This window comes from Platalea leucorodia (assembly GCF_965183815.1).
Source record: "Platalea leucorodia genome assembly, chromosome: 7".
Lineage (NCBI taxonomy): Eukaryota > Metazoa > Chordata > Aves > Pelecaniformes > Threskiornithidae > Platalea > Platalea leucorodia.
The window spans coordinates 19,843,921-19,870,364 of NC_138829.1; the positions used below are offsets into that span (position 1 = coordinate 19,843,921).

A 26,444-nucleotide genomic window follows, 5' to 3' on the forward strand; every position below is an offset into this window, starting at 1 on the left:
GACCTTTTTGTGTGTTGATGTAGCTTTACAGCCTGTTCTAGTAGCACATAAATTGCCAAGTCTCAAGATCAATGAATAGGCGGCACTCTATTATAGGAGTCATTCTATAAAAGGAAAATTGTATACTATAATTTTCTGGGTTTGTATGTTACTCTGAAAGAGAAAAAATAAATGGATGGAAAGCTTATATTGCTTTTTATGGTTTCACTTCCATAGTTATCCAATTGAAAGGAAAGCTGTTCATGCAGGCAAGTTCAGTATGTTTAGGCAACCTCTGTTATTAAAGAAATTGTGCATGTACAGAAGCTAGCAGTTGAAAGCAGCAAGGCTTTGTAATCCTGGAAACTGAGACTGTAACAGTTCTTAATATGTGATTTTTCAAGAAGAAATAAGGAAAGAAACACTGGAAATCTGTAAGCTTGGAGTTTAAGATTTGAATTGCGACAGCAGGTGGAGCTGAAGGAGTTGTGTGCTTTTGAACCACTGCAGAAAGAATAGGATATGAATGAATCAAAAGAAAGAGAAGTGCAGAGCTTTTGTTATGTTATTTGATAAAGAAAAATTCCTGCAGGATACAGTCATGTTGCCTTCTAAAGAAAATTATATTGTTTAAAATGAGCATAGTGCATCTATTAGAAAGTTACGAGAAAGGAATACTTGTCTGTTTAAATATTGAGCTGAAGTGGGATTTTTTTGCAAAAATATATGTATCTGCAGAATTTTTATATCAAGGATTTGCATATTTCATGGGGAGGCCTGAAGTTTTGAGGGGCAGATTTTTGTTTCTTAATTTTTATGTTTTACTTTGATTTTAGAAGAAATGGTCAATTAAGGACTTACAAACTAGGTTTGCATTTCAATTTCTTTCATTTTCAGTTCATTAAAAGGATATGATAAATGTACAAGTAAAGACTTTCATATAGTATACGGGAAGAATAACCAATCCAGTTTTACATTCAATTTTATTATGAATTTCATAGGAATCTATATCTGAGGTTATAGATTATTTCAGAGTTCTCTCACTGCTGGGAATGATGCCAGATAGATTGTTTATGCAGCATGGATCTTTATCCATGGCGTGCAAGTGCTATTGACTTAGAAAAGTCCATGTTTCTCTCCAGTGCAAAGAAACATGAGATGGCAGGTAACAAGAAGAAAAAAGTAGAAGTAAACAGGAGCATTATACTCAAGTATAGAAAATATATGGAAAAATTTAAACAATATTGAAATGTTTGCATGATCATGATCTAACTTTGAAGACTATTATTTCAGTTTTATTTTTTTATTTATGTAGTTAAAATTATTCATAACTTTTAGACCACAGTCATACATATTTTAAGGAGAAAAATAAAGCTGACTTTTTGCAGGGAGATTTATTTGTATTTTACATTTTTCTAGGTCTGCTATTTGAAAAATTTTTAAATCTCATGAGCGCAAAGAAGGCTGCAGTTATACAGTAATGAAACAAGGCACATATTTACAGCTTTTGAAGTGAAAGGTAGGTTTTTTCTCCTAAGTATTTGGAGTATTAATTTAATTCTAAAACAATTAAGCAAAACAGAACACCTGAAGGAAACAAAAAGAAGTTAAGACGAGGTGTCCTGGATGCTGCAAAGCTAAGTAAAACAGTACCAGAGCAACAAAGATCATTATGATATTACTATCAGTGAAGTCAGGGTCAGTAGGCTGCGGCGTTCTAGATGGCAGCTCTGGATTGTCTGTTATGCTATGAGCTCCTCCAGCTGTTAAAAGAAATCTCTAGCCATTCACCCTAGCTACTTGCTCTTACTACCTCTCATTATTTCTTTGTTACTCATATATCTCCACTCACTTATTTATGCCACATATTTTATGGATTTCTGTCCCTGGTGATGGCTGTAGATCTTTTTTACTTCTCATGATAGACCAAGGAAGGGAAACCAAAACAAGGATTTTTTTCTCGTTCTTGTTGGGAAGTAGATGTGATGATTCTTTTTCGTTCCTGCTAGATAGCAGAGGATCTCCCATCACCAAATTGAAAAAAGGAAAACTTCATCAGGAGCCTCTGAGCTGATGGACATTCAGATGATCCTTTGCCTTTTTTTTCCTGACCTGAGATAGGACTATGGTCCTTGAAAAGAGGGAAAGTGAAACATATGGCAGATTAGATGTTGGGATGATCAGATAAGCATCCACTCAGCTTTTTGCCATGAACCAAAAGTAGCTTTTGAAGTGTTATTTTTAGTGAGTTATTTCAAAGGACTTAACTGTTTCAGGCACTGTACTTTTGTTTGTCTTGCTATCTGCTGCACACAATCTGCGATAGCCCTATTTGAGATGCTTTGTTTTCCAGTTGGATCTGGAAGTGAATTCATAACCTAAGTGATTGATCAGGTGATATTACTCTGATATAATGTATTCAGGATCTTAAGTCTGCAGCAGGATTAAACTGAAGGAGAAATTTTTTATGAAAGAATATTTTTGAAACACAATGCTCAGAGTAACTAGGATTTCAATGAAAATGATAGATTTGAAATGTAATTTTGCATATTTTAGCATCTCTATTTTCAAAGTTTTACAAATCTGAAATTTTCAATTCAAAATGTCTACTTTCAAAATTAAAACTTAAATAAGAGAGTTGTAGATGTTGTAGGCACAGTACTTTTGAACAGGGTTCACAGTGGCAAAAAGGAATTGTCAGTATAAAATCTTTCTTAGACTGTTTGTCTATATAGTGTAGCCATCCTAAAATATGTTGCGAATACTTAGAGTGTATAAGAATTTCAGAAATGTGAGTTATCTCACATGCAAACATGATTGTATTAAGTAGTTTAAAAAAAACCCTTAATTGATCTTATTTTTCTCTTGCCTAATCTTGATTTAAAAGATAGAAGACTTCAAGAAAGCCTTCAATTCCGTTTCTCCTAAGTTACCTGAAAGAATCATAGTTGAAGCCTTCAGGTACGATTAACAGAGAGATCCTTATTCCTGGATAGGAGGCTTTTTGTTGTATATATTTCAGTTAATTGAAATCATTAGATTTTATCATGCAACTGAAGATACAGCACATTCAGCACATTACTGTTTCAGTGCCTTTAATAACAAATATTATAAATATAAATAATATGTGTAAATAATAAAATAATTAATATAAATTGTATAAATAGAAATAATAAAAATAATAAGTATAATTAAAATAAGTATTACCAGATACAGAAAGTAATTTGTTGTCTGTACTGTTTCTTAAGCAGCCTAAAATTATTTACTTTTACATTTTCCTCCTGTAATCAGGGAATCTGCATTCAAGAGCTGTCTCTTGAAAAATTCGGTTAAACTGTAGCACATATTGCGAGGCAGTAGTGTTGAGATTTCTTGCAAGGTGAGATTGGCTCAGAAATGAAAGGATAAAATTTTGAGAGTAATTTGCAGATCATAAAAAATTAATCTTACCTCTGCAGTTGCCAGTAAACATTATTTTAAAAATGTTTTGGAAAATAATACACTGCAAATTGTAAAACTTCCCTTTTGTGATGTGAATGATTTGTTTGGAAGTACCTCAGTCATGAGAGAAGTCTTTCACTTTAGAAGACATGGCATCAGGTAGCTTGCTGAGCACCATCTTTAAAAGGTGGTGTTAGATTTTGGGTTGTTTTTCTTTTTTGCAGTTATCTGGAGTCATGGTATAAAGCATTATAGCAGAACAGGAACTGATCTGTGCATCTTTCAAGCCACTGGCATACAATAACAAAATCAAAGTTTAGAGTGACTAAAGTCTTAGATGGTACTCTTGTGTTTTTGCACTAAAGATGTAACTTATTTGGGGGAGAGTAATTATTTTAAGAAGGTTTGAAAAGTTATGTGGTATATTTTTCTTGATGCCCAAGTGATTTTACTATCACTTTTTGATATATTGTCCAGAAATGAATAGGAAAATGTAGGTAGAATAGCTTGAGGTGTTATCCTTCTAAAATATTTTAAGGACTTCTATGAAGGGCCTAAAGTCCCATTTTTCTGTCCAGTGATTAAAATGTTCTTCTTGAATATTAATGCTTTTTAGGTCAGAAAAGCATATACAGTTGCAGTTCATATTGTTTTATTTTGCATTTTTACATATATTTTTTCATTATCTTTCTCATTTGAAAAATTGTCCGATAAATTCAGACTTAGCTTCATGTTGTAAAATAGTTCTGAAAACTTTTGGCCCATCTTTCTGTCAATGAAACTCTTCAATTTCAAATTTAAATTACAATCATGATGAATTTAATAAATGAAGGAAAGTTCAACCAAATGTTACAGTATACCATGTGTCTAATAAAGAAGAGATGTCACGATCAACAGCAGCTGTAGTGCTAGCATATTAGTATGTAATCACAGCCTGGCAAATGAAACTTGTGATTGCATATTTATGAATGAGGTATGGAACCTGAAGAGAAACATAGAAAAGTTTCTTTTTCAAAAAGTTTGCATGTTTCTTTGGCTACTCTTGAAAGAAATTAGAATCATAGAATCATAGAATCATTAAGGTTGGAAAAGACCCTTAAGATCATCGAGTCCAACCGTTAACCTAGCACTGCCAAGTCCACCGCTAAACCGTGTCCTCGAGCACCATGTCTACCCTTCTTGCACAATAGTATTGAGTAATACAGATTTCTTTAGGACTGAACAGGCCAAATCTGCATGGAACTCTTCAGAATTGTAATTTGAAATCAGAGTCCTAAATCCTCTTCGAGGTACACATTCTTTTTGGATATTCCTTTTAACTCTTGGTATGTATGTTGAACTTTATGTAGGGAAACAGAGCTAAGACTTTTGTCCTAAATTGAGCTGTACAATTAGATTAAAACTGTATGAAAAGAAAGCCAGAGGAAATATTTTGGACATAGATATTTGTCAGAAGCTTCAATGTATTTCTGGCACAAAATCTGTATTACAATGGATTGCTAAAGCAAACAGAGCGTATATAATTTCATATTTGTAGATAAGTTTCTTGTTCTTCCCTCCTTTTAGTACGGAGATCAAAATTAAGTTTTGGGACTGAACATAGTTTTAAAATATTTGTTTTGTGTTAAGTAAAATAATTTACAATACATATACATGTAAGATGTTTAGCATCTTTAGGTGTGATGACTCTGATCAAGTGTGAGTTCTAAAACTATGTGTATGTTAGCTATTAATACAGCACATAGGGATCAGGTCTGTAGAGCAAGAAATTTATGCTGTGGACCCAGTATCTGTATGACATTCATTGAGGGAGTTACTTGGACTAATTCTAGTCTGGTCAACAGACTGAATGATCTCTAGAAGGTGGAGTGCTTTGGGTGCATGCTGGGAGCACATCTTTCAGCTTAATTTCATCTGGAAGGAATGCAGTTTGTATACTGTGATCACTGTGATTTTAACCATAGTACAATCACCAGGGAAGACTGGGAGATTCAACTCAAAAGAGCATTCCAAATCTTAAAAAAACCATAGTGACATATTGAGACAAGGAAAAAAATCTTTAATTGGTATATTTCAGAGCTTTGTGAAATTGTTATATGAAAAGGGGTTTTTATGTTTATTTACAAAATTTTCACTTTGGTGGAAATGCTATCTCTAAACCATGTCAGGTACTGGTGGGTTCCTTTAATTTGGAAGGTTGCGTGTATTATTTTCTTATACTTTAAATGAAGTAAGATGTTAGAGAATAAGCTAAGTCTGTGATTAGTGTCACAAAGGCTAAAAGGAAAGGGAAGTAGGAAAAAAAGTTAAAGGCACAAACATAATATTTAGCTTCTCTACTTACCATACAGAGCAGGGAATTATTTTCTGCTATAGAGTGTAATTCTCAACATATTCTTAGACGTAAAAATGAAAACAAGTGTATTCAAGCTATGTAGAACACAAAGAAGGAAGACTATCAGTAATTGATGTACATTAAGAATGAATGGCCCCACCAAAGTAATTTAGCTTTCAGATCAAGTAGACTTGATTTGTAGGTGTGCAAAATGCTCATAATGAGGCATCCATACATGTTGAACTGATTTTAACAAACTTGAGGCTTGAAAATGGAATTCTTGTATTTATCATTCATATATTTTACTAATATTAAAATAGTCTTAAAATGTGTAAAATAATATAGCAAGAAGCTAAATTATAATGGATTATTTTTCTAACCTACCTGTAAACAACTGTTATGTTCAAAATCTTTTTATGGCTACAAAGGAGACACACCTGATACATAAAGCCAATATGTATTTTTACTATATGCTGACATCTTAACAGTCTAGTCAAAGAATTAGTATTAGTACAGATTTAATAATTGCAAAAAAAGAAAAATAAAATAAAGAATACTATGCTATAAAAAGTCTCAATGCAGTTAAATATTTTATACACCTCCTAACATCTACCCCTTTTTCTGTTGTTATTCTCAGTCTTCCGCTGTCCCTCTCAGTCCTGAGGTTGACAGGTTCAAGGCAGGCATGGTAGGGTGAATTGCCGTTATCCTGACTTCTTCACCAGAAGGAGTATGATACTCCTATTGATGTTTTCTTCTCTCTCACTCTAGCATCCACTTTGGGTCATTTTTATGTTTTCTAACACAGTTTACACCTTCCTCTTTCTTCATTAGTCTGCAAGCCCAGATTGCATCCAAATTTACTACATATGGCACATATCACATATTTTAGATACTTGTTCTTTGCTCTCTTTGTCATCCGTAAAACCACTTTTGTCCAGCTCCCGTGTCTGCATTTCTTTAACTGACCGTTGCTGAGTTGTTTATAGACTTGGTCCTCCAGGGTTAGCTTGTGCCCTGTATCTTAACATTCCATGCCTGTACTCCTCTATATGCTGTGTCTTTACATCTGAAGGCCTTTGCTATTATGCCAAGTCTATATTTCTCTACATCATCGTCATAGCATCATAGAATCATCTAGGTTGGAAAAGACCTTTAAGATCATCAAGTCCAACCGTTAACCTAGCACTGCCAAGTCCACCACTAATCCATGTCCCTAAGCACCACATATACACGTCTTTTAAATACCTCCAGGAATTTATCTTAAACTCATAAATATTTCATTTTACATAGAAGAAATTTGTGTTACTACTGTCTGTAGAAAGCTGTGTTTATACTGTATACAGGTAAGAAGAACAATTGAGACATAGCCACCTGGTCCTTAAAAGAACTGCTGTTATAGATAAAGCAAGTAAAATCTCCAGGCAGGTCAAGCAAGTTCAGACAAAGTCTGACAAGCCTCAGTCCTCAGACCCTGCAAACTCAGTACAGAGTTTGTGACCTGTTATTAGCAATGGCTGTGCTGTATTTACTGGAATACAGGGCTATGAAACATACAGTTAATATCTCTGCTTTACTTTAACATTGTATATTCTTTTATAAATGTGTAAAGATGTAGTGAATTAACTTGAATTGGTAATAGAGCTTCAGGATGGAGTGGTGTTGTTAAATGCTCTATTTTATGAAAGAAAAAAGGTACCTCATTCAGTAGTGTTTCTAAGTATAGTAAGTGGGTGTTTTTTTTTTAATTCCATGGGAATAGGACCAAACATAAATATATTTTCATCTCATACTGCTAAAATAATATTTAATACAGATGTTCTTTCCCCTGAGGGATTGTTTTCTTACAAATGTCAGTAATATACTGCACTTAGCTCTTGCTAAAGTTTGCAAAATGTGGGTGAGTTTTCAGTTTATATTTGATTGTATTAACTGACCATAATGTTGCCTGAACAGTAGCGTAACATTTATTGTTTCTGAGGTAATATTGCAGTTATATTGAACAAAATGCTCAAGTGCTTATCATGGACCCGGTGTGCACCTGATTAAAATGCCATCGTACCATAAAAACTCAACATTCTTGACACAAGAGTTGCAGAAGTACCTGCTAAGGTAAATGGTGTGATGATATGTTCTTTCATGATGGAGCTCTTTGTAATGGGTAGCACACACAAGACTTTCTTTATAATAATGCTGCTGTTCTGCATGTAGCTACATGGATATGAAATGTGACAAGTCCTTTGCAATAATTATTTATTATAAATGACTGTCTGTAAGCGAACATGTTGCCTTTTAAAGTGGGATTCAAATTCTTAAAAAATATTTCAAGTACTGTTTTCCTTTTTTGTTGTGAATATGAATGTCATATTTGAATTACACAATATTATTAATTACCGCTGCTGAGAAAATATTTGTCTTAGCTGTAGCATTTGTTTAGAAAAAATAGGTTATTTGTATGCTAAATCTTTAGACCATGATAGTGGAAATAGTGACAGAAGTAAACTGAAAACCAATCACATGTGAATGTGAGTGAACCTACAAATGATGAAAAATGTCTTACAAACCAAAAGTGGACAGAAAAGTCTCATACAGTTTTTAAAGCTAGCAAGCATAAATCAGATCTTAAGGAAGAAAAGGCGGCATTCATGATCTGCATTTTGTGCTGCTGTGCCTTTAGATTGATAGGATCACACACTAGAGGTATATTAGTACTTTTGTATATATTGGTACTTTCCATACGAAAAATGACCTAATTGTTTCGTATTTCTTTCATGTAGTTATCTAGTAATGAGAAAATAACCTGTTTTTCAGAGCCACCCCATGGAAGAAATCTTATGCTCTTTTATGCAAGTTTGATTTATAGACATGTACTGCAGAGCACAGTGAATATGAGACATTCATCTTCCTATGGCTAGTTGCCATGGAAACATAGTACACAGTACAATGTCATTCCAGCTCTGGTGATGCCTGCAGTAGTTTATTCCTTTGTTGTTCTTGTTTCTTAAGCAACTGTCTTGCAGCCTTTCATATTATCACACTTCATCACCTATACAAGTCTTTTTCCTTATCTCTTGAGAACCATCTCTAATAGAAAAGATCCATTTTTTCTCTACCCATGCATATCAGTATATATACTATTTTTTTCAAATCATGCGTTAAAAGCTTGTCCCATGCCCACAAATAATATACCGTTGCCCTAAAACTGGTAAAAGAAGATGGTAAACCAGACTGAACATCAAAGTGTAAAGGACCTGGCTCGGCATCTTTATTTTCTATCTCCTAGCAGGGCCTGGAGTTAAGAATGTTTTTCTGTAACCAGTATCTCACTCCAGGAAGACAGAAAGTAAAAATAATCTAGCAGATTCTCCTACCTGTCCTTAGCTGGCATTTGTGAGGTGGACAAAAATCCAATGGCTGTTTTGTAATACCAACTGTTTCACCCTTGTGAGATAAGAAATGAGAGGAAATGGAAAAAGAAGAGGTCCTCATAATTAATCTAAAATAATACTAAGGGTGTCCAGGGTGTTGACAAGAGTCAAATTGGATGATTTTTATATTGAGAAGCTGTACTGTAGCACAAGTTCTTCTTTTTCAAGGTATTGCCTATTTGATGATTCATTACACAGGGAACCGATACACAGTTAAGGCTATATGTGTCCCAGGTTCTGGTGATACTTTGTGAGAAAACATGTATGGTTGAAAACATTTTGTAGAGAATCCTGAGTTAACACCTACAGGCAGATGTATCTTTTGGGTAATATTAATAATGTGTTTTGGTTTGGTTTTCCTACCTATAACTCTGTTACCAATTTTGTAATCCAAGTACTTAACAACATACTTTGCTGCTTGTGGTGGGTTGACCCTGGCCAGCAATTAAGCACCCACCCTGTCACTCCCTAACTGCCCCCACAGTGGGACAGGGGAGAGCATCAGAAGAGCAAGAAAACTCATGGGTTGAGATAAGGGCAGTTTAACAAGTGAAGCAAAGCTGCGCCTGCAAGCAAAGCAGAATATGGAATTTATTCACTACTTCTCATGGGCAGGCAGATGTTTAGCCGCTTCCTGGAAAGCAGCACGCCTAATGGTTACTTGGGAAGATAAACACCATAACCACAAACATCCTTTCCTTCCTTGTCCTTTCCCCAAGCTTTTATTGCTGAGCATGATGTCATAGAATCATAGAATGGTTTGGGTTGGAAGGGACGTATAAAGATCGTCTGGTCCGACATCTTTCACTAGATAAGGTTGTTCAAAGCCCTGTCCAACCTGATCTTGAACACTTCCAACAATGGGACATCTGTAACTTCTCTGGGCAACCTGTTCCAGTGTCTCATCACCCTCGCTGTAAAAAATTTCTGCCTTATAGCCAATCTAAATCTACCCTTTTTCATTTCAAAACTATTGCCCCTGTCCTATCACTACAGGCCTTGGTGGAAAGTCTCTCTCCGTCTTTCTTATAAGCGCCCTTTGTATATTGCAAGGCTGCAATGAGGTCTCCCTGGAGCCTTCTCTTCGCCAGGCTGAATGGCCTCAACTCTCTCAGCCTTTCTTTTATTGCAACAATAGGTGATATCGTAAGTCTCTTTACAGCATGAGAAACAAATTTCATGTGGTATGGAACATCCCTTTGGTCAATTTGGGTAAGCTGTCCCAGCTGTGTCCCCTCCTAACTTCTTGCCCACCTCCAGCCTGCTCACTAGGGGAACAGAGTGGGAAAAAGAAAGCCTGGAGGCTGTGCAAGCACTGCTCAGCAGTAGCCAAAACACTGGTGTGTTATCAACACTGTTCTAGTCACAGATCCAGGACACAGCACCATTCATGCTACTGTGAAGAAAATTAACTCCATCGCAGCCAGACCTAGTACACTACTGTAAATTCAAATTATTCATTTGTTCTAACACTTATCTAATAAAAAACATCACTAGCTAAATTCTGCAGGAACTGGGCATATTGTTCCTATGGAGCAGTAAGCCATTATACATCTATTTCACATCTAATGAAAGCATGGAGCTTTCACTATACATAAATCTGACACCAAATCATCCTAACAAAAATTTTAAATAGAATTTCTAGCAGATATGACCTAGGTCTATCTATTTTCCCAATCCTACAGAAAATTCATTTAAAATTTTGAACTTTTTTGTGTATCACTTTATCTGAAGAGAAAGGGACTGCTAAAACAATTGCCATAAGTACACATAGAAATTTTTGCAGGCTTGAGAACAAAACCTAGCATGCAAATGTTATACAATATGCCACAGATTTACACACTCATTCCTTCTAAATAGTTCAACATACTTTTTTCTAATTTGGGAAAAAATACTACATGAAATAAATCTTTAAATATTTTTAAAAGTTAGTAATTTATTTTACATTTGTATTTAAATTAAAAAATTGTGTTTTTTCTATTTTTGAGGGTATGTCCAAACAAGTATTGGCAATTATGTTAGCAAATTTAAATAAGTCACTGGTTCATGCCTCTTAGTTGGCACTCCTGCCGTTCACACTGGCCTTCTTTCATTGGTCCTTGAAGTGCACCATAAATTGTTTTAACACAAACTGTTCTTAGTTCACATGAATCCATTTTATTTTGCATTGCCATGGAGTAGGGATATGGACGTGGTCAGTTACCATAATACCTCCATGGTAATACAACTTATTAAAATGTGTTAATGCCACAATAAGTGCTTAGCTGGTCATATCCTTGGGCTCTTTTTTAAAGACAGTTTCTTTCAGATGGGATAAAACTGTGATATATAATTAAAAATATTAGAATGTGGCAGCTACAAAATAGACCAAATTCACAATATCAAAGATTTTTTTATTATTATGAATAACATCTGGGATAATAGCAACACAGATATCTTTTTTTCTCAACTGACAACATGCCTCAAATGTGAATCAGTTCTTTTAGCAGTAGCTTATATTTATTCAGTTTGGTGATCTCTTTACAGGGACTACCTACACAGATGCTGATTATTTTTTAATTGCACTGCATGATAGAAACTGGGAAAAAGACTGGCCCTACCAAACTCATTTCAAATAAACTATTAAACAGCCATTAGATGACAACAATTCTTGTTCATTTTCATCAAAAGCTGAACGTCTACTCTGAAGGGGAGAATGTCCTTTAAGCTGTCTCAGAGCATACTTTTTATTAAAAGTAGATTTTTCTCCAGTGTTAAGAATAAAAGATTTTTTGCAAATTAAACTGCATCCTTTATTTGAAGTGTAATCTGTGATTTATGCTGATGATAGACTGAAAACCAGATATGTTTGGATTTTTTTTACTTTAATCAATAGCATAGAATAGACTATTTCAGTTGGAAGGGACCTACAGTGATCATCTAATCCAACTGCCTGACCAATTCAGAGCTGACCAAAAGTTAAAGCATGTTGTTAAGGGCATTGTCCAAATGCCTCTTAAGCGCTGACAGGCTTGGGGCATTGACCACCTCTCTAGGAAGCCTGTTCAGTGTTTGACCACCCTCTCGGTAAAGAAATGCTTCCTAGTGTCCAGTCTAAACCTCCCCTGGTGCAGCTTTGAACCATTCCCACGCATCCTGTCACTGGATCCCAGGGAGGAGAGCTCAGCACCCCCCCTCCTCAGGCAGCTGTAGAGAGCCGTGAGGTTTCCCCTCAGCCTCCTTTTCTCCAAACTAGACAAGCCCGAAGTCCTTAGCCGTACCTCATAGGACATTCCTTCCAGCCCTTTGACCAGCTTTGTTCCCCTCCTCTGGACGCATTCAAGGACCTTCATATCCTTCTCAAATTGTGAGGCCCAGAACTGCACACAGTATTCAAGGTGAGGCCGCACCAACACTGAATACAGCAGGACAATCACCTCTTTTGACCGGCTGGTCATGCTGTGTTGATGCACCCCAGGGTGCAGTTTGCCCTCTTGGCTGCCAGGGCACACTGCTGACTCATATTGAGCCTGCTGTCAACGGTCATAAAAAAGGCCCCAGCAGAGCACAGCAATGACCATGACAAGAGGCAGCGTGTACAAGTTGTGTTGATGGAAATTCTGTCTGAATATGGGAAAAAAATCTTCATTGTTGAGGAGAATTAACATTGGAATAGATTACCCAGAGAAGTCGTGGAATCTCCGTTCCTGGAAATAATCAATGCTCAGCTTGACAGGGCCCTGGGTAACCTAATCTAAGGCCCTGCTTTCAATGTAACCAGGTGATCTCCAGAGGTCCCTTCTAACCCAGAGTTTTGTATGATTCTGTGCTTATATGATTTCTGTTACAGCACAAGAACCTCAGAAGTCACGGGATATTCACTAGCACTTGAGAGACTTAACTGAGGACTAGGGTCACACATTGCACTAGGCAGTATACAAATACTTAGCAAAATACCATTTCTTTCCCCAAAATCTTGTGAGTTACTACTGAGAAAATAGTAAAACATATGAGTGGCAGTAGATTCCAGAACCTGAGTTCTTCTCTTCATCTTAGAGAAACAAGCTATGCTTCTCTGCGTGCCGAGGACATTTTGAGAATGCAACACCTCCGCAGTTTTAAGACCTGTGGCATATATCTGCGTTAGATAGAGATACAGAACTGACTATCCTTAATGTTTTTGGAAAATGATCTTAAGACTCAGAAACGTATGCACCTGTCATAGAACACAAACTGGAATGGTAAAAAAGAAGTCAGTGTGCCAAAGCAAAAGATTCTTCTGCATTAGACAGAATCGAATTACTATCATTACGTGGGTCAGTAGTCTGCATCAGGCCTGAGGCTATGTTAGGTAAGACATGTCCTATGCCAAAAAGATAGCGATAAATGGTGGTTTTTTCTCCCAACAAAGATTGTCTAGTGTGACTGTTTGGTGATGGAACAATACAGCTAAAGCAGTGATCGAGAGTGCTTCACTGATGTGCTCTGGATAAAATTTCAAAGCGTTGAATTGTCAGTGATTTGAATCAACAGATTTTATTAACTTCAAATCCAGTTCTTTTAACGAACTCTTTCTGTGGATGTATGTCTGTATGCCTTTTCTTGCTTTTTCTCTTACAGATACAGTGCTCCTAAACATAAGAAAGAGCATATGTGGCTTTCACACAGAACTTCAGTGTAATTCCCAGGGAGCTGGTACAGAGAAAGCTCTATTCAATCCATTGATTCAGTGGAGTCAAGAGGATTCCATTTCCTGTCACTGTGAACAATTTTTAGATATTCCAAATAAAATGCTGGCCATTTAGGATCCATTGTTAATATCATCCTTGAGCGCTCGCAGTACTTACCTGCCACATATCCTGGAGAAACATACCCTCTTGTGTTATTATTCTGTTTGAAAAGAGCTTTCTGTGAAAAGGCCTTAATTGCCCCACTCTAGACTTCCTTCTCTCAGACGTGACCAGAAATTGTGGCTTTGGATTTCTTCACTCTTTGTTTGTGTACTGTAGCAATTGTAGGAAAGGTAATTGATTCACACTAAATTCTGTTTTCCTTTGCAAAAAACATCTTTCATGGGAATTTCTCACCCCATTGGTCTTTGGTTTGTAGACTCTTAAAGTCCTATGATTTCTAATTCTTTCATCCCATCCCACCCATCCCTATGAATTCACAGCTATTTTTTCCTATTTTTCTTTCTTTGTCGATGTTGGTTATTAACTAGGAATAGGAAAAAAACTTGTTAGTGAGTAAACTGCTCCATAATTATTCTTTATTTGGAACATCTGATGATGCCCACTGTGATAAGCAGGCAATGGGGAAGGAAACTGTTTATTTGTCATTTGTGCTGTTGTTATTCCCATATTTATGTAGAACAACATTCTTTTTCCTAGGAATCATGTCATACTTTTAAGAAACTTTTCAATAATTCAAACTATTAGTTTCCCATATGAAACTCATAGTTCCATTTCAACCAGGAACTGCCCCTGTCCAGTTTCTGTGTTCTAGAATTGTACAACAGCTGTAATTGCATTGTCTGCATTGACCATAGAATCTTCAAAATCAATTCTTTTTATTTATTTATTTTCACAGCTTAGCCAAGGCTGTTGAAGGTTTAAGTTTCCAATTCTGTTATCATGTGATATGGCACCTGAGTAACCTGATGTGACCTCTTCTCATTATTATATATATTTGGATCCAGACAGATATTAACAAGACAAAATGAGCAGAAGAGCCTTTTGTCAAAATCTAAGGTACCACCAATGCTCTCTGTCCTCTGTTAGGACTGCTTGGCATGACATTATCTTTCTATCTTGACATGGGAAATGTCATGTATATGCTGTATGAGTATTGCAGGTGTATTCAATCTACTCCCAGTCCTTACCTGTGTTTAACAAACAGTAAATGTCTGAGAAGTTTGTTCAACAATTTGGATCATGGATGTTTCTCTTTCAGAATGTTTTCCTCCAAGTTTATAATCAAGTACCAATAGGCTTTAGAGCTTTAAAGCACATTGCTGATATCCAGGCTGTTGGTTAGCTCAGAAGTAGAGATTCCCCTCTGCTTTTCCTTCCCCAGTCCAAATTTCTGCTAACAATGTAGAATTCACCAAGACTTCCTAGCTAGCTAGGGTTGTGGTTTTTATCCACTGTGGATTCTCTTGTACCAGTTAAAGTGCTTTCTTTACAGAGTTTGATTAAATGTTTAAATCTTATAGGAATTATGAAAGAATTACTTTGGGAACTGCAAACCAATTTCAACAAAACTACAGTTTTGCTAGGTTATGATGTTTCAATCAATTACTTGATTGACTGCCTATTGAAAGCCTGTTGTCAGAATTATCTAAGTAGAAGGCATCATAATACATGTTCACTTCGCAAGCAGTAGAGTACATTCCTGGGGTTGCTCAGCCACATGCAGAGGACATATTTCTTACACTCGAAAAAGCATAGGGAAACAAATTCAGATCTTCCTATCAAGGTAACCCATCACTCCATATTGCCAAATAGCCTGCAGAAACAGGTAAAGAAATTATTTCAAGTTCTTCATGATTTGAAGTCTTATTCTCCAAGCTAGTTATGAGTCTTTGCTGAAAGTAAGCCAAATTCCATACTTAGAATGCAGTTTTACTGTTGAGAAATTGATCAATGATCTCTGTAATTTAACTGGTAAGTACATTCAGCAAAGCAAAAATAATGATCCTTCTATAACTATCTTGTATTAAAGATTTTTTTTTTTTTTTAGTATATTCCTAGTCAGCCTGTCTACTGTGTTTTATGTGTGTGTTTTTGTCCCCTGATTATAAACTTCTAGTACTGTTAATCTCTTTTGGAATCAAATGATTTTAGTAAATGAGCAAATGAACAATCCTTGTTTTCTCAACAGATAGTTTTGATTCATCTTGACTACTGTAACTGACAGTGTCTCTTGCTTCATCTAATAAATACTAAGCTGTTTGTCTTACACATCTAAATCACAAACTTGGCAGCAAATTCTCTTCTTCCTTCTATTGGTCTTCATCTGCTGGGTTTTCCTCCCATGAGTAACATTAGTATGGTGTATGCACTACAATGTCAAATGCAATGTTAATTCTTTACCTAAGTTAGTGAATATAAATACATAGTGGCATTGTCTTCTGCTTATGCATAAATATACATAATATGCTGTGACTAGAATTTTTGAGCATGAGTGTTATTCCGATTTAAGGACCTAATAAATTTTTCCTTATATTAATTCTATAGTGAAAAATAATAATTCTGAAAAAATTTAAACATTTTAGTGTAATTTTAAAGGACATGTCAAGTTTTATTTGAAAGAATTATATCAACTATTTACTCTTTTCCTCCTGGCTTCTTATGTTGGAAAGTTAATAAATTTTTCAGCCTAACTTTTTCACGCTGACAAACTGTGCTTCATAAACACTTCAAATGGAGTCTTGTCTGGAGTCATCTAGTAAAAAAGGTCAGTAAGGAGTCACTGATGCATTTAATTAACAAGACTGTAATTAACTAAATTGTTCTGCGGCCCTCAACTTAGTGTTGTTCTTTTTTCTGAAGATTGATTTTAGTTAAGTGTGTGTTATGCTTATTTTCAAATATGTATATAGCACAGCCATTCTGTTTTACAGACTCATTCCTCTGTTTTTCCTACTTTTTAAATCCTGACTGTTCAGGACTGGAAGCTTTTCATAGTTGGCCCCTTCTGGTAGTGAATTTCCTTTTGCATTTGCTGATGTCTTTCATTTAGAAGAAAGTAAACAATGGTCATACCTCACATAAATGCCTAAAGATAACTGAGGAGGGTATGAATTTTAGTGACTATAGCTTCTGAAGTCAAGTGACTAATATTATTGGTGTTCAAAGATCACCGATTTCCCCCGAGCAGTGTCAGTAGTTAGAATTTAATGGGTTTGGAAAATACTGTTCTTACATGTTAACTGTTCTCCATAGTAATGGCTTGTAATAGTTTGGACATTTTTGTCTTTTATATTGTTTAATACATTCACTTTTAGGGGTGGAAAACCTAAGTACCTACACAGAAGTTGGAAACAACTTCTTCCTGTTCTTCAGTTAATATAGTTTTTGGTAGCAACAAATGCTAATTTAAGTCCAGAGCTCTATTAATAATGTCAAATCTGGTGACAATCCCATAAAAATTTATAAAAAGTTTTTAATCTGTTTATGAAAGATGATTAGGATGTTTTCACTGGTGTGAACTGAAATGATGTTATCTTGCTGAACTGAGTGTATAATGAAGCCTACAGAGGCACATATATACATTTGGCGCTTATTCAATGCATATAATGTTATTCCATTTTAAAATCTGCATGACCTCTTGATAGTCTTTAGGGTCATTCAGGTTAAACTGGTTTAACCTTCTGAAACTTCAGGAAAATCCAGCATGGTGGCAGATGTCCAGCCACAACCAGGAACGACTGTGGTTTACCTTTGGTGACCAGGGAGATATGGGGTCTCTGATTTGGTTGGCTTGTGTGCTGAGGCTGGTGCTGCCAATGGTCCCTGATGGTCTAGGGTCTGAGTTTGTTGGCCAGTATATGCAGGGCGTGCTTTGCAGGGAATAACAATGAAGAAAAGCACATGTTTATTTTGGTTCAAGATGTCATCCTCAAATACAGCAGAAGAGAGAAGTTGGCAAAAGCCAAAGTGAAACAATGAAAAATAGTGTGAACAAAGAGATTCCTATTGAAACAGATTGTGGAGAAATAACTTAAAAACCCCTATTAAGTCTGTGCTTTTTTAGTAAGTAGCAGAGGCCTAACAGGTAAGATGGGGAAAGTAGAATGCTTTATTTAAAGTTTGTTTATATTATAGATAATTGAAAAGTTGGGGAGGGCAATCAGTAGAACATGGACACGGACTAAATCATGCTTGTGAATGAATTATATCATATATTAAAGAAAATCTTAGGAGAAATTGTTATATCGATGGAACTGTTGATTTCTCCTCCCTTCCTCCTCACCCGTTTTAGTGTTTCTTAGTCCTATGAAGACATGTGTAAAATGGAACAAGATTTTTGCAGTAAATGGGAAAACTAGATGAAGATAAAGTTCCATGCCAAAGAATAAAGCTTTCTTCTCCTTCGTGTCAAAAGAGTGATTCAAGACTGACGTATCATATAACTACTGATTAGGGAACACACATCTTGTGCATTGCTTGCTGATGGTGCTATTTGGCATACTTTCACAAAGGGGTACAGAATACTTTTGTCAGTGCTTTAATATAGTTTTGATTTACAGAGGTCAGTCTTTATTGTATAGTTCAGTGCAAAGTTAGAGGCCTTTTGAAGGGATCATGTATGTGCTGACATGTAGAACAAAGACTTAAGAATGGGTAGCTGAAGTGAATTACAACATGGTGCCTACTCTGGAGTAGGGGGACACCTTGACTTTTCATTCTATATGGTGACTTTTGATCAATACTACCTCTATTTTTTATTTCATCATATACCATTCTGGTTTTCTAGGGAAGGAAGTCTTACGCGTTCACACTTTCTGTCTATCCTGCCTTAATTATTTTTAATACATTGGCCAATTTCAACCAAATTGGAGGCAAATAGAAATCTATTCCACCCTAAGTTTCTAGAACTTAAAATTTTAGCAACGTGTTGTTTTCCAGCTGAGGCAGAAAACATGCTATTTATTCATTCTGAGAAATAGAAGCAGGTTATCTGTTAAGCCTGTATTTACTCATTTCTTATAGATATGTAGTTTTTAAGCATACATAAAGCTTCAGTCAGTTGTGGCATATACTGCCTCTTACTCAGCCAGACAACAAGGAAAAGGAAAAGGGTGAGAAGCATGAAGAGAATTGGAAGTATTGTAAAGTGAGAAGTCACTGAGGAATCAGGTTATTGTGGTCGGTAGATGAAGCAGGTCTATAGAAGGCTAGATTCATTATTTCTCCACTCATTAAACATCTTGTTTCTGCTCTTCTAAGTAATTTTTTTTCTAAAAGAGAAAATTGGATTGATGCTCACAGCATCTGTTATTTGGCAAGGCTAATTCCTTAGGACATTATTAACCCCTTTCTACCCTGCCATAACCCTGTCTGGCTTTTTGAAGAGAACTTATTAAAATATTCTATGACTCTGGAAGAATGTAAGAGAACAAAAAGAATAGAGTTTGGGGAGGCTGAAGGATGGCAGGTGGTTGAATTTCTTTCATATTCTATAATAGTTTATAACCAAGCTCTTTCAATTTTTAATGTTAATATGAACCCTTAAAAGTAGACAGCTGTGATGTCTATATAGTAAGTCTTAAAAATCTTTCAGAGAAAGCTTACTGAAGTTAACCTGTTTGCTATTCTGTGTAGCTTTCAAGAAACATACAGGACCAAAGCCTTCCATTTCCTAATTGCTGAAGTAATTGGTTTATCCAAGGCATTCTGCGTTTTAAGTGCTGCCTTTGCTCCTGTGTCTTAACTACATCAAATTTACGCTTTTCTCTACCTCCAAGACCCCACCATATTTATGAAACAATGTCCATCTTAGGTGCTAACTCATGTCGTCTTTTGCCCTTCCTGCAGGTCCATTTTTGGTAGCCTTTCTCTCTCTTCTACTCCTGATTTCATACCTCTGCCCAAGTTAAGAGATACATTCCTTCATACAGAATATTTTCTGTATCATCTTTTTTTTTTTTTAATTGAATAGAGATAAAAATGAAAAAGAGCATAAACATTGAGTATTAAAACTATTTTGGCTGTTTAGGAATTATTTTAAAAATTATATAGATATTCTAAGGCAAGTTTCTCTGAACAAGGTGTGAAAAAATGTGGAAATCAACAGCAACATTGAATAGGATAAAGTATTGGAAAAGAATGACACAAATAGGAAGTAGAACGTGTTCAAAGATAAATGAATGTATGTCCTAATGGTATGCATGTTGCTTAGCAACAGGCAGTAAAAGTGTGGATGAACAAGTAAGTACAAAAAGTAATTAAAGGAAAGAGGCATGTGCATGGCATGGTACGGTATAAGAACCAGGAATACAAAAAAGATGAGAGAAGCAAAGATGGAGAAAAAACAGATTTAAAGAATGTTAAGAGAAATATTGAAACTTTTTTTGTTCTTTGTAGACTGATTTTTTCCCTGTAACATTAGCTAGAAAAAAGGAGGCAGCAACTTCCTCTGTAACAATGCCTTAATATAATACAGCTTACCCTAAGGAAACATGAATTTTAAAAGATGAGTTGACTACAAAGAACCACCACAAAATAAAAAATTTAAAATATAATAAAAGTTTATTATGCAACGTAGAATTAACACAGATTTTTAATTATTTCAGTTACTTATGAGCATTTGAAATAATACCTTTCTCTTTTAGCAAGAATCCAATTTGCCCACAGTTTCTGCCCCTGAATCACTTCTCAAAAGACTGTGTTTGTGTGGTTGCTTTTAAAGCTTCATTTTCTAATGCTTAGGCAAAATTCCTTATAGTACAGTTTTTCGCTTAAGTGTCTTCAAATATGGTTTGGAATTTATGAAGAATTTATGGCAAAAATCTATCAAAATAAATATTAGGCTTTTTTTTCTCTGCACCATTGAATTAGAAAGTTCTGCTAAGGGTGTCTAACATACACAGAGCAATGAATGTGTTTAGAATGATTGTCTTGTAAGAGGAGTGAGAGGATCTGCGGTTTATATACCTGCCAAAGGTTATTGCATACACTTCTGCAAATTGATGTACTGTTTGTGCCTCAGTTTCCTCATCACAAAATGGCATTTCTCATCAGCCACACTGAGCACATCCATATCATAATCATAAATGCTTTTACGACGTTTGACTATTCATACAGTGATCATGACGTAATGGAGGACTGCAAAATATTATTGCAATGTATGCCTGTTACTAAATGAAACTTATTCTCATAACATACATAATCAGTAAGGATTATTGAAAAACAGGCTACTTAACAATAGAGATCAATCTAAATTAAGTTCTGTTGTTCAGATGTAGATTTTTATATTTGTTATGGCTATAATAATTTGAATGATGACTTGAGTAAAGCCATGTTGTAACAAGGGGCTGAAATCTAAAATTAGTAGGAAGGATTCTACAGGAGACATTTGGAAATTTGCACCCAAAAATATGGGATAATTGGGAATCCCCCCCCCTCCTTCCTTCTTCTTCCCCCAGTTTATATACTGGACATGATGTCATACGGTATGGCATAGCCCTTTGGCCAGTCCGGATCAGCCCCCCTGCCTGTGCTCCCTCCCAGCTTCTTGTGCACCTGGCAGAGCATGGGAAGCTGAAAAGTCCTTGACTAGTGTAAGCACTACTTATCAACAACTTAGCACTACTTAGCAAGAGCCAAAACATCAGTGTGTTATCAACATTGTTCTCATCCTAAACCCAAAACACAGCACTATACCAGCTACTAAGAAGAAAACTAACTCTATCCCAGCTGAAACCAGGACAAGGATAGATTCCAACTCTAATCATAAGCTATTTGAATACTATTATACCTGTATTTGATTTTTTTGAAAACCTGGAAAATCTATGCTTACAAAGTTGGTTTTAAAAGAATATTAAAGTTGCAGAATCAAACAGTCAAAGATGGAGTTCCTGCATGTTTTATTTGAACCAATTGGAGGTTATGCATTTTCTAAGGGTCTTCAGTTATGTGACTACGTATTGCTTTCTTTTCTTTTTTAAAGAAAGCATTCCTGTTTCATTGTTTCATTCAGAGTCATCAGGTGAAATTGTTCCGTTAATGAGCATCTGCTCAGCGTTATTGTTGAGTGCATGGCCTTGTGCCTAATTTAATCCATACCATTCAAACTCTGCAAAGTTAATTCAGGTGTGATTTATCAAACTGTAAAGCCATTTTCATGTTACTGTATCCTCTGGTACTGCACCACCAGTAAGTATTGAGACTTCCAGAGTCATAGACTGTGGTTCTTGAAAGTGTAACCTTCTTTAAAAAAAAACAGCTAGGTGATGGAAGCTGCTTTGTGACAGCAAGAGATAGGAGGGTTCATATTTATCTTTGAAGGTATGTAATAGAAGGATATTCAGGTCTAAATTTGCAAGAAGATCCCATTGTTAACTAGGCCCTTTAAAAGCTTAGTCCCGGGTTGCATATGGAATTTATTTACTTGATAGCTTCTGGTGGCTGTTCCAGTGGTTCCTTTCACTCCAGTGTTTGCCTTTGCCTTATTGTTTGTCTTCCCCTTAGCTGGGTCAGAGTGAACAGCCATATATAAAGTTTTCCAGAGTATCGATGTACAAGAAAGTCTCAGGACTGTTAGGCTATTACAGATTTAAGTGTGAAGTGGCATTTGTTTAAGCAGAACAGTTATAGTATTGTTTGATTTTTATTGGATATAACTTAATGTGCTGTGTTACTAACACTGAAACAAAAATCTGCTTTAACTAAAATCAGTGATAAACTATGTAATACTACACCAAACTAAGCTGACCACTGGTCTTTAAGTATTCTATATAAAAAGGAATGCCCCCAAAACATCAATGAAAAAAAAAATTATTCCTGTTATCCAGAACACATTATCTAAATCCAAAAGAAAGTCCTTTGTCAGTAGTAATACTGCTTGCTTTCCTTCCTGAGTTTTGATGCTGTTTGCATAGCCAATGGTGATTCCAGTTCTGTGATTAAGGGCAGTTCCCACAATCCTGTTTGCAAATACCTGCAAAGATCTCTGCTACCTCTTTGCACATGGAGCACCTATTCCTAAGCCTGTCAGGAACAGGCACAGTTCAGCAACAGGAAGGCTATTGTTCCTCTTTTCAGCCATGAAAGCAAAAGAGTAAAGAATGGAAAACCAAGCTGAAGAAGATCTAAGACTCTGTGGTCACAGTTCACAGCTAGTTTACAGCAAGAAAAGAAACTCATTTAAATGAATGTTTAAAACTTACTGAAGTTCTCCAATGTGTACCGGTGTTCTAACAAAAATATTATGAATATGTATATCATTATCATCAACTTCTGCAAGGAGCCAAAAATAAGTAATAAGTATCTTTCATCTGTTGCTGTTTCTGCTGGCCTTTTTAAAGGTGAATCAGTGAATAGGTGTCATTTTCCTTCATATTTTATAATTGGTCCCTACGAGGAAAATCAACTACTTTGTGTGGAATGTGCTCTAAAAGTAGAAGTGTAAAGTACTTCTGTTCTTACAAGATGTAGGTCTGCCTTGATTCAGCAGCAGTGAAATAAACAAAATGAATACTTTAATTAATCTGACTTGCAGAGCACTTGAAACAATGAACTCTGTATACAAACATAGCAACAATAAGTCTCCCAGAGGAGACAGCTCAGGCCTGTAGAATAACTGGATGAGAATGCTTTGAAAACAGAAAAACTAGATCCAGTAGGTTCCAAAATACTTTCGATCCAAAAATTGTTGAATTCTGTACCAAGATAATGCTGAGATTAATCTTAGCTTGTACATCTCCATATTTTTTGTGGTGCTTTTTTTTTTTTTTTAATTAGAAAATTATTTTCAGTATGCAACTTGCCTTTAGTGAAGATGCTATTTAAATGTTGGTGGAAGGACAAGAAAACACTTTTTCACTGTAAGGGTGCCTAGAGAGTTTGTGGAGTCTCCATCAGTGGAGATATTCAAGAACCAACTCGAGAGGATCCTGGACAACCTAGCTGGCAAGGGGGTTGGACTAGATGATCTCAAGAGGTCACTTCCAACCCATCCTTATTAAAAGCTAAGTGTGTCTATTCTCAAGAAAGGTTATGGTTCCAAAGTACTCCATAAATATTAACTGAAGTCAAGCTTCCATGATTTTTGAAGGCTTTTTAGAATAAGCTTTTGGGGAAACTTCAACAATGTTAGTTATCAGTTAAAATGTATTTCTGTACAATGGTGAATGAGAATAAAAGTAAGAAAAATTAGGCCATTTTTAATTTTCAAAAGACCTGTAAGGAAATGCCTAAGGGTTTTAAAATCCAATATAGGAGATAAACCATCAAGTAGCAATACTTAGAAATGACATAATGTTATTTACCTTAGCTATACATAAAGTTTTGAGGAGTCAGAGGCTCCCAGTAAAGCGAGGAGGAAGGACTGACAATTGCCCAATGATTGGTAAGAGATGTGTTCAACAGCACAGCTAATAGAAATTAGAATGAATAATTATTGGGTTTTAGATATCTTTTATCAAATTAAGAGAAGTGCTAATGTTGAGTTTTCACTGGAAATGTGAAATTAATTTCAAAGAGCACTAAAATATCCAATAAGACTGGGATAGAAAACAATACTATGAACAACTATAGAAATGTGTGAATCAAAGGTATGTTCTGCCTTTGAACACTAGCTTTCTCCACCTTAAAAAGAACTTAAGGAAACAGGAGCAAACCTGGTTAAACTTCCACATGAGAGGAGACTGCGAAGTTGGGGACTCTTAAGTTTATGAAGCAGATAATTATTAAGATACATAGTACCAGTTTGTATTATGGATGTAAAAGGTTACAATTCCATTTTTCATCTGATGATGGTAGTAAAGCAAAGGGGTAGTAATAGAACTGAATGAAATAATTTCATTTTGCTGAAAGGATATACTTTTTGATATTTGTTTTGGCCCAGACCAGAGAATAGTTGTCTAAAGAATGCATTCCATGAAATACAACCCAAAGTCTAAAACTTAGCTGCATTCAAGAAGTTGAGACAGTTATCTGAATAATAAGGATATTTGCAGTTACATTAGTTATTTGCAGTTACATTGACAGTAAATTACAGTTACATTGAGTTTTTAATTAAATTACATTGAGAGTTGCATTACAGCCAGTCACCAGCTGTAGATGGATTACAAGCTGTGCTTGTACTGGCCGGAAAGCCTTTAAACATTGGTTGAAAATAGAGCATTTTTTAATCAAACAAGGTAGAATAAGGTATAGTTCTGGAGAGCACGAGCAGTGGAAACTTCATAAATACCTAATTAATGTATAGTACTTCTCATCAGCACATCACAAAGCTCTTTGCACAAGAGATAGTGTCATTCTTCCATTTCATAGAAACAAAATGTGGTGATCTCATCAGAACTGACCAGAAAACTAAGAGTAGCGGGCATATTCAAGGCATATGAGACAAATGTAAAATTTTTGTTGTTGAGTGTCTATTAATGGTATTTTCTCTGAATGAAACATGGTAAAGTATCTGTCATTTGTTAAGTGCTCTTTAGATGAAAAACATATCTGCTTTTGGTTTGGTTTGTTTTTTCTCTTGGTTGCTTGTTTGCAGTTTTTGGAATGTATAGGAATGTTACACTTCGCATGTTGAAACAAAGTTTCTCTGTTAGATTAGTATCTGAAAGAAAGACAAAGTAACTATCCTGTCAGTTAAGCAGATAATTTTGTAGTTTATGAATCATTATGCAGGAACATTATTTAAGGACCATGAAAGGTCTTTGAGTTGGGAGTTTGCTTTCAGCTTTCATGGATATAGCAACAGAATGGACAAATGACGAGACTGACATAGATGAAACAGGGTTGTAAAGTAATATTTTGTATAGACCAATTGGTGCAGTTGTAAAAAACGGAGCAGTTTTCAGGTGTACTAGCTTTTATTGAGGTCAGAAAGCCAAGCCTTTCTTTATCAGTCTTGAGTATAAATTCAATCTTTATCTGGATTTGTGCCAGAATTCATCAGTTGTAAATAGGTATCTAGTTGCTTGGGCTGAGGAATCAAAGCTTGGCCACCTCACTCTCACATTGCTGGCTAGAGAAAATAGCAAGCAGAAAACTGTTCTACCATAGTGAATATCTAAGCTGGATTTGGCCTTTGATCTTGACTTTTCAATCTTTCTTTAAATCTTCTAGAAATATATATTCCAATTACAGGCCTTTATATAGATAAATCAGTGATGCACTTAGACCTGACTGAGATCCACTTTAATGGCTATACTGGTTCTTCAGCATATGCACAAGAATCAATTGGTTAGCAAATACTGCCCTGAACTGGGAGTTAAGAAACATACATGAGCCTCCATTTTCACAGGTACACAATAAAATAACCAAAACTTTGACTTATATTTAATGTAAAAGTTCTGTAAGATATTAGTGCTATAGAGTAGATAAGAAGAATTTAGACTTAAAGCACTTTCCAAATCCTCACACCCTGTCTCATTTTACTTCCTTGGTAATCTTTTTAGTTTTCCCTAGTAAAAATCTTCCCTAAAGTAACAAGCTGCCTGTTGTAGAAACAGAAGATCTATCCTGAGAAGAAAGGGATTCCTTAAAAATACGTTTGTTAAAGCAGACACAGCCATGTGCTTTGCTTGGAGGGAGTGAATCAAT

General features: G+C 35.6%; 1 protein-coding gene across 1 annotated transcript in view; it reads left to right on the forward strand.

Annotated features, from left to right (window-relative positions):
• The window catches only part of EFCAB11 (EF-hand calcium binding domain 11), a gene marked incomplete at both ends in the record, with an annotated part of 66,236 nt that overhangs the window by 4,811 nt on the left and 34,981 nt on the right, over window positions 1-26,444 (forward strand). The window contains one exon of the mRNA XM_082318858.1: window positions 2,867-2,940. Within this exon, the coding sequence (XP_082174984.1) occupies window positions 2,867-2,940 (74 nt within the window). The remainder of the gene's footprint in view (window positions 1-2,866; window positions 2,941-26,444) is intronic.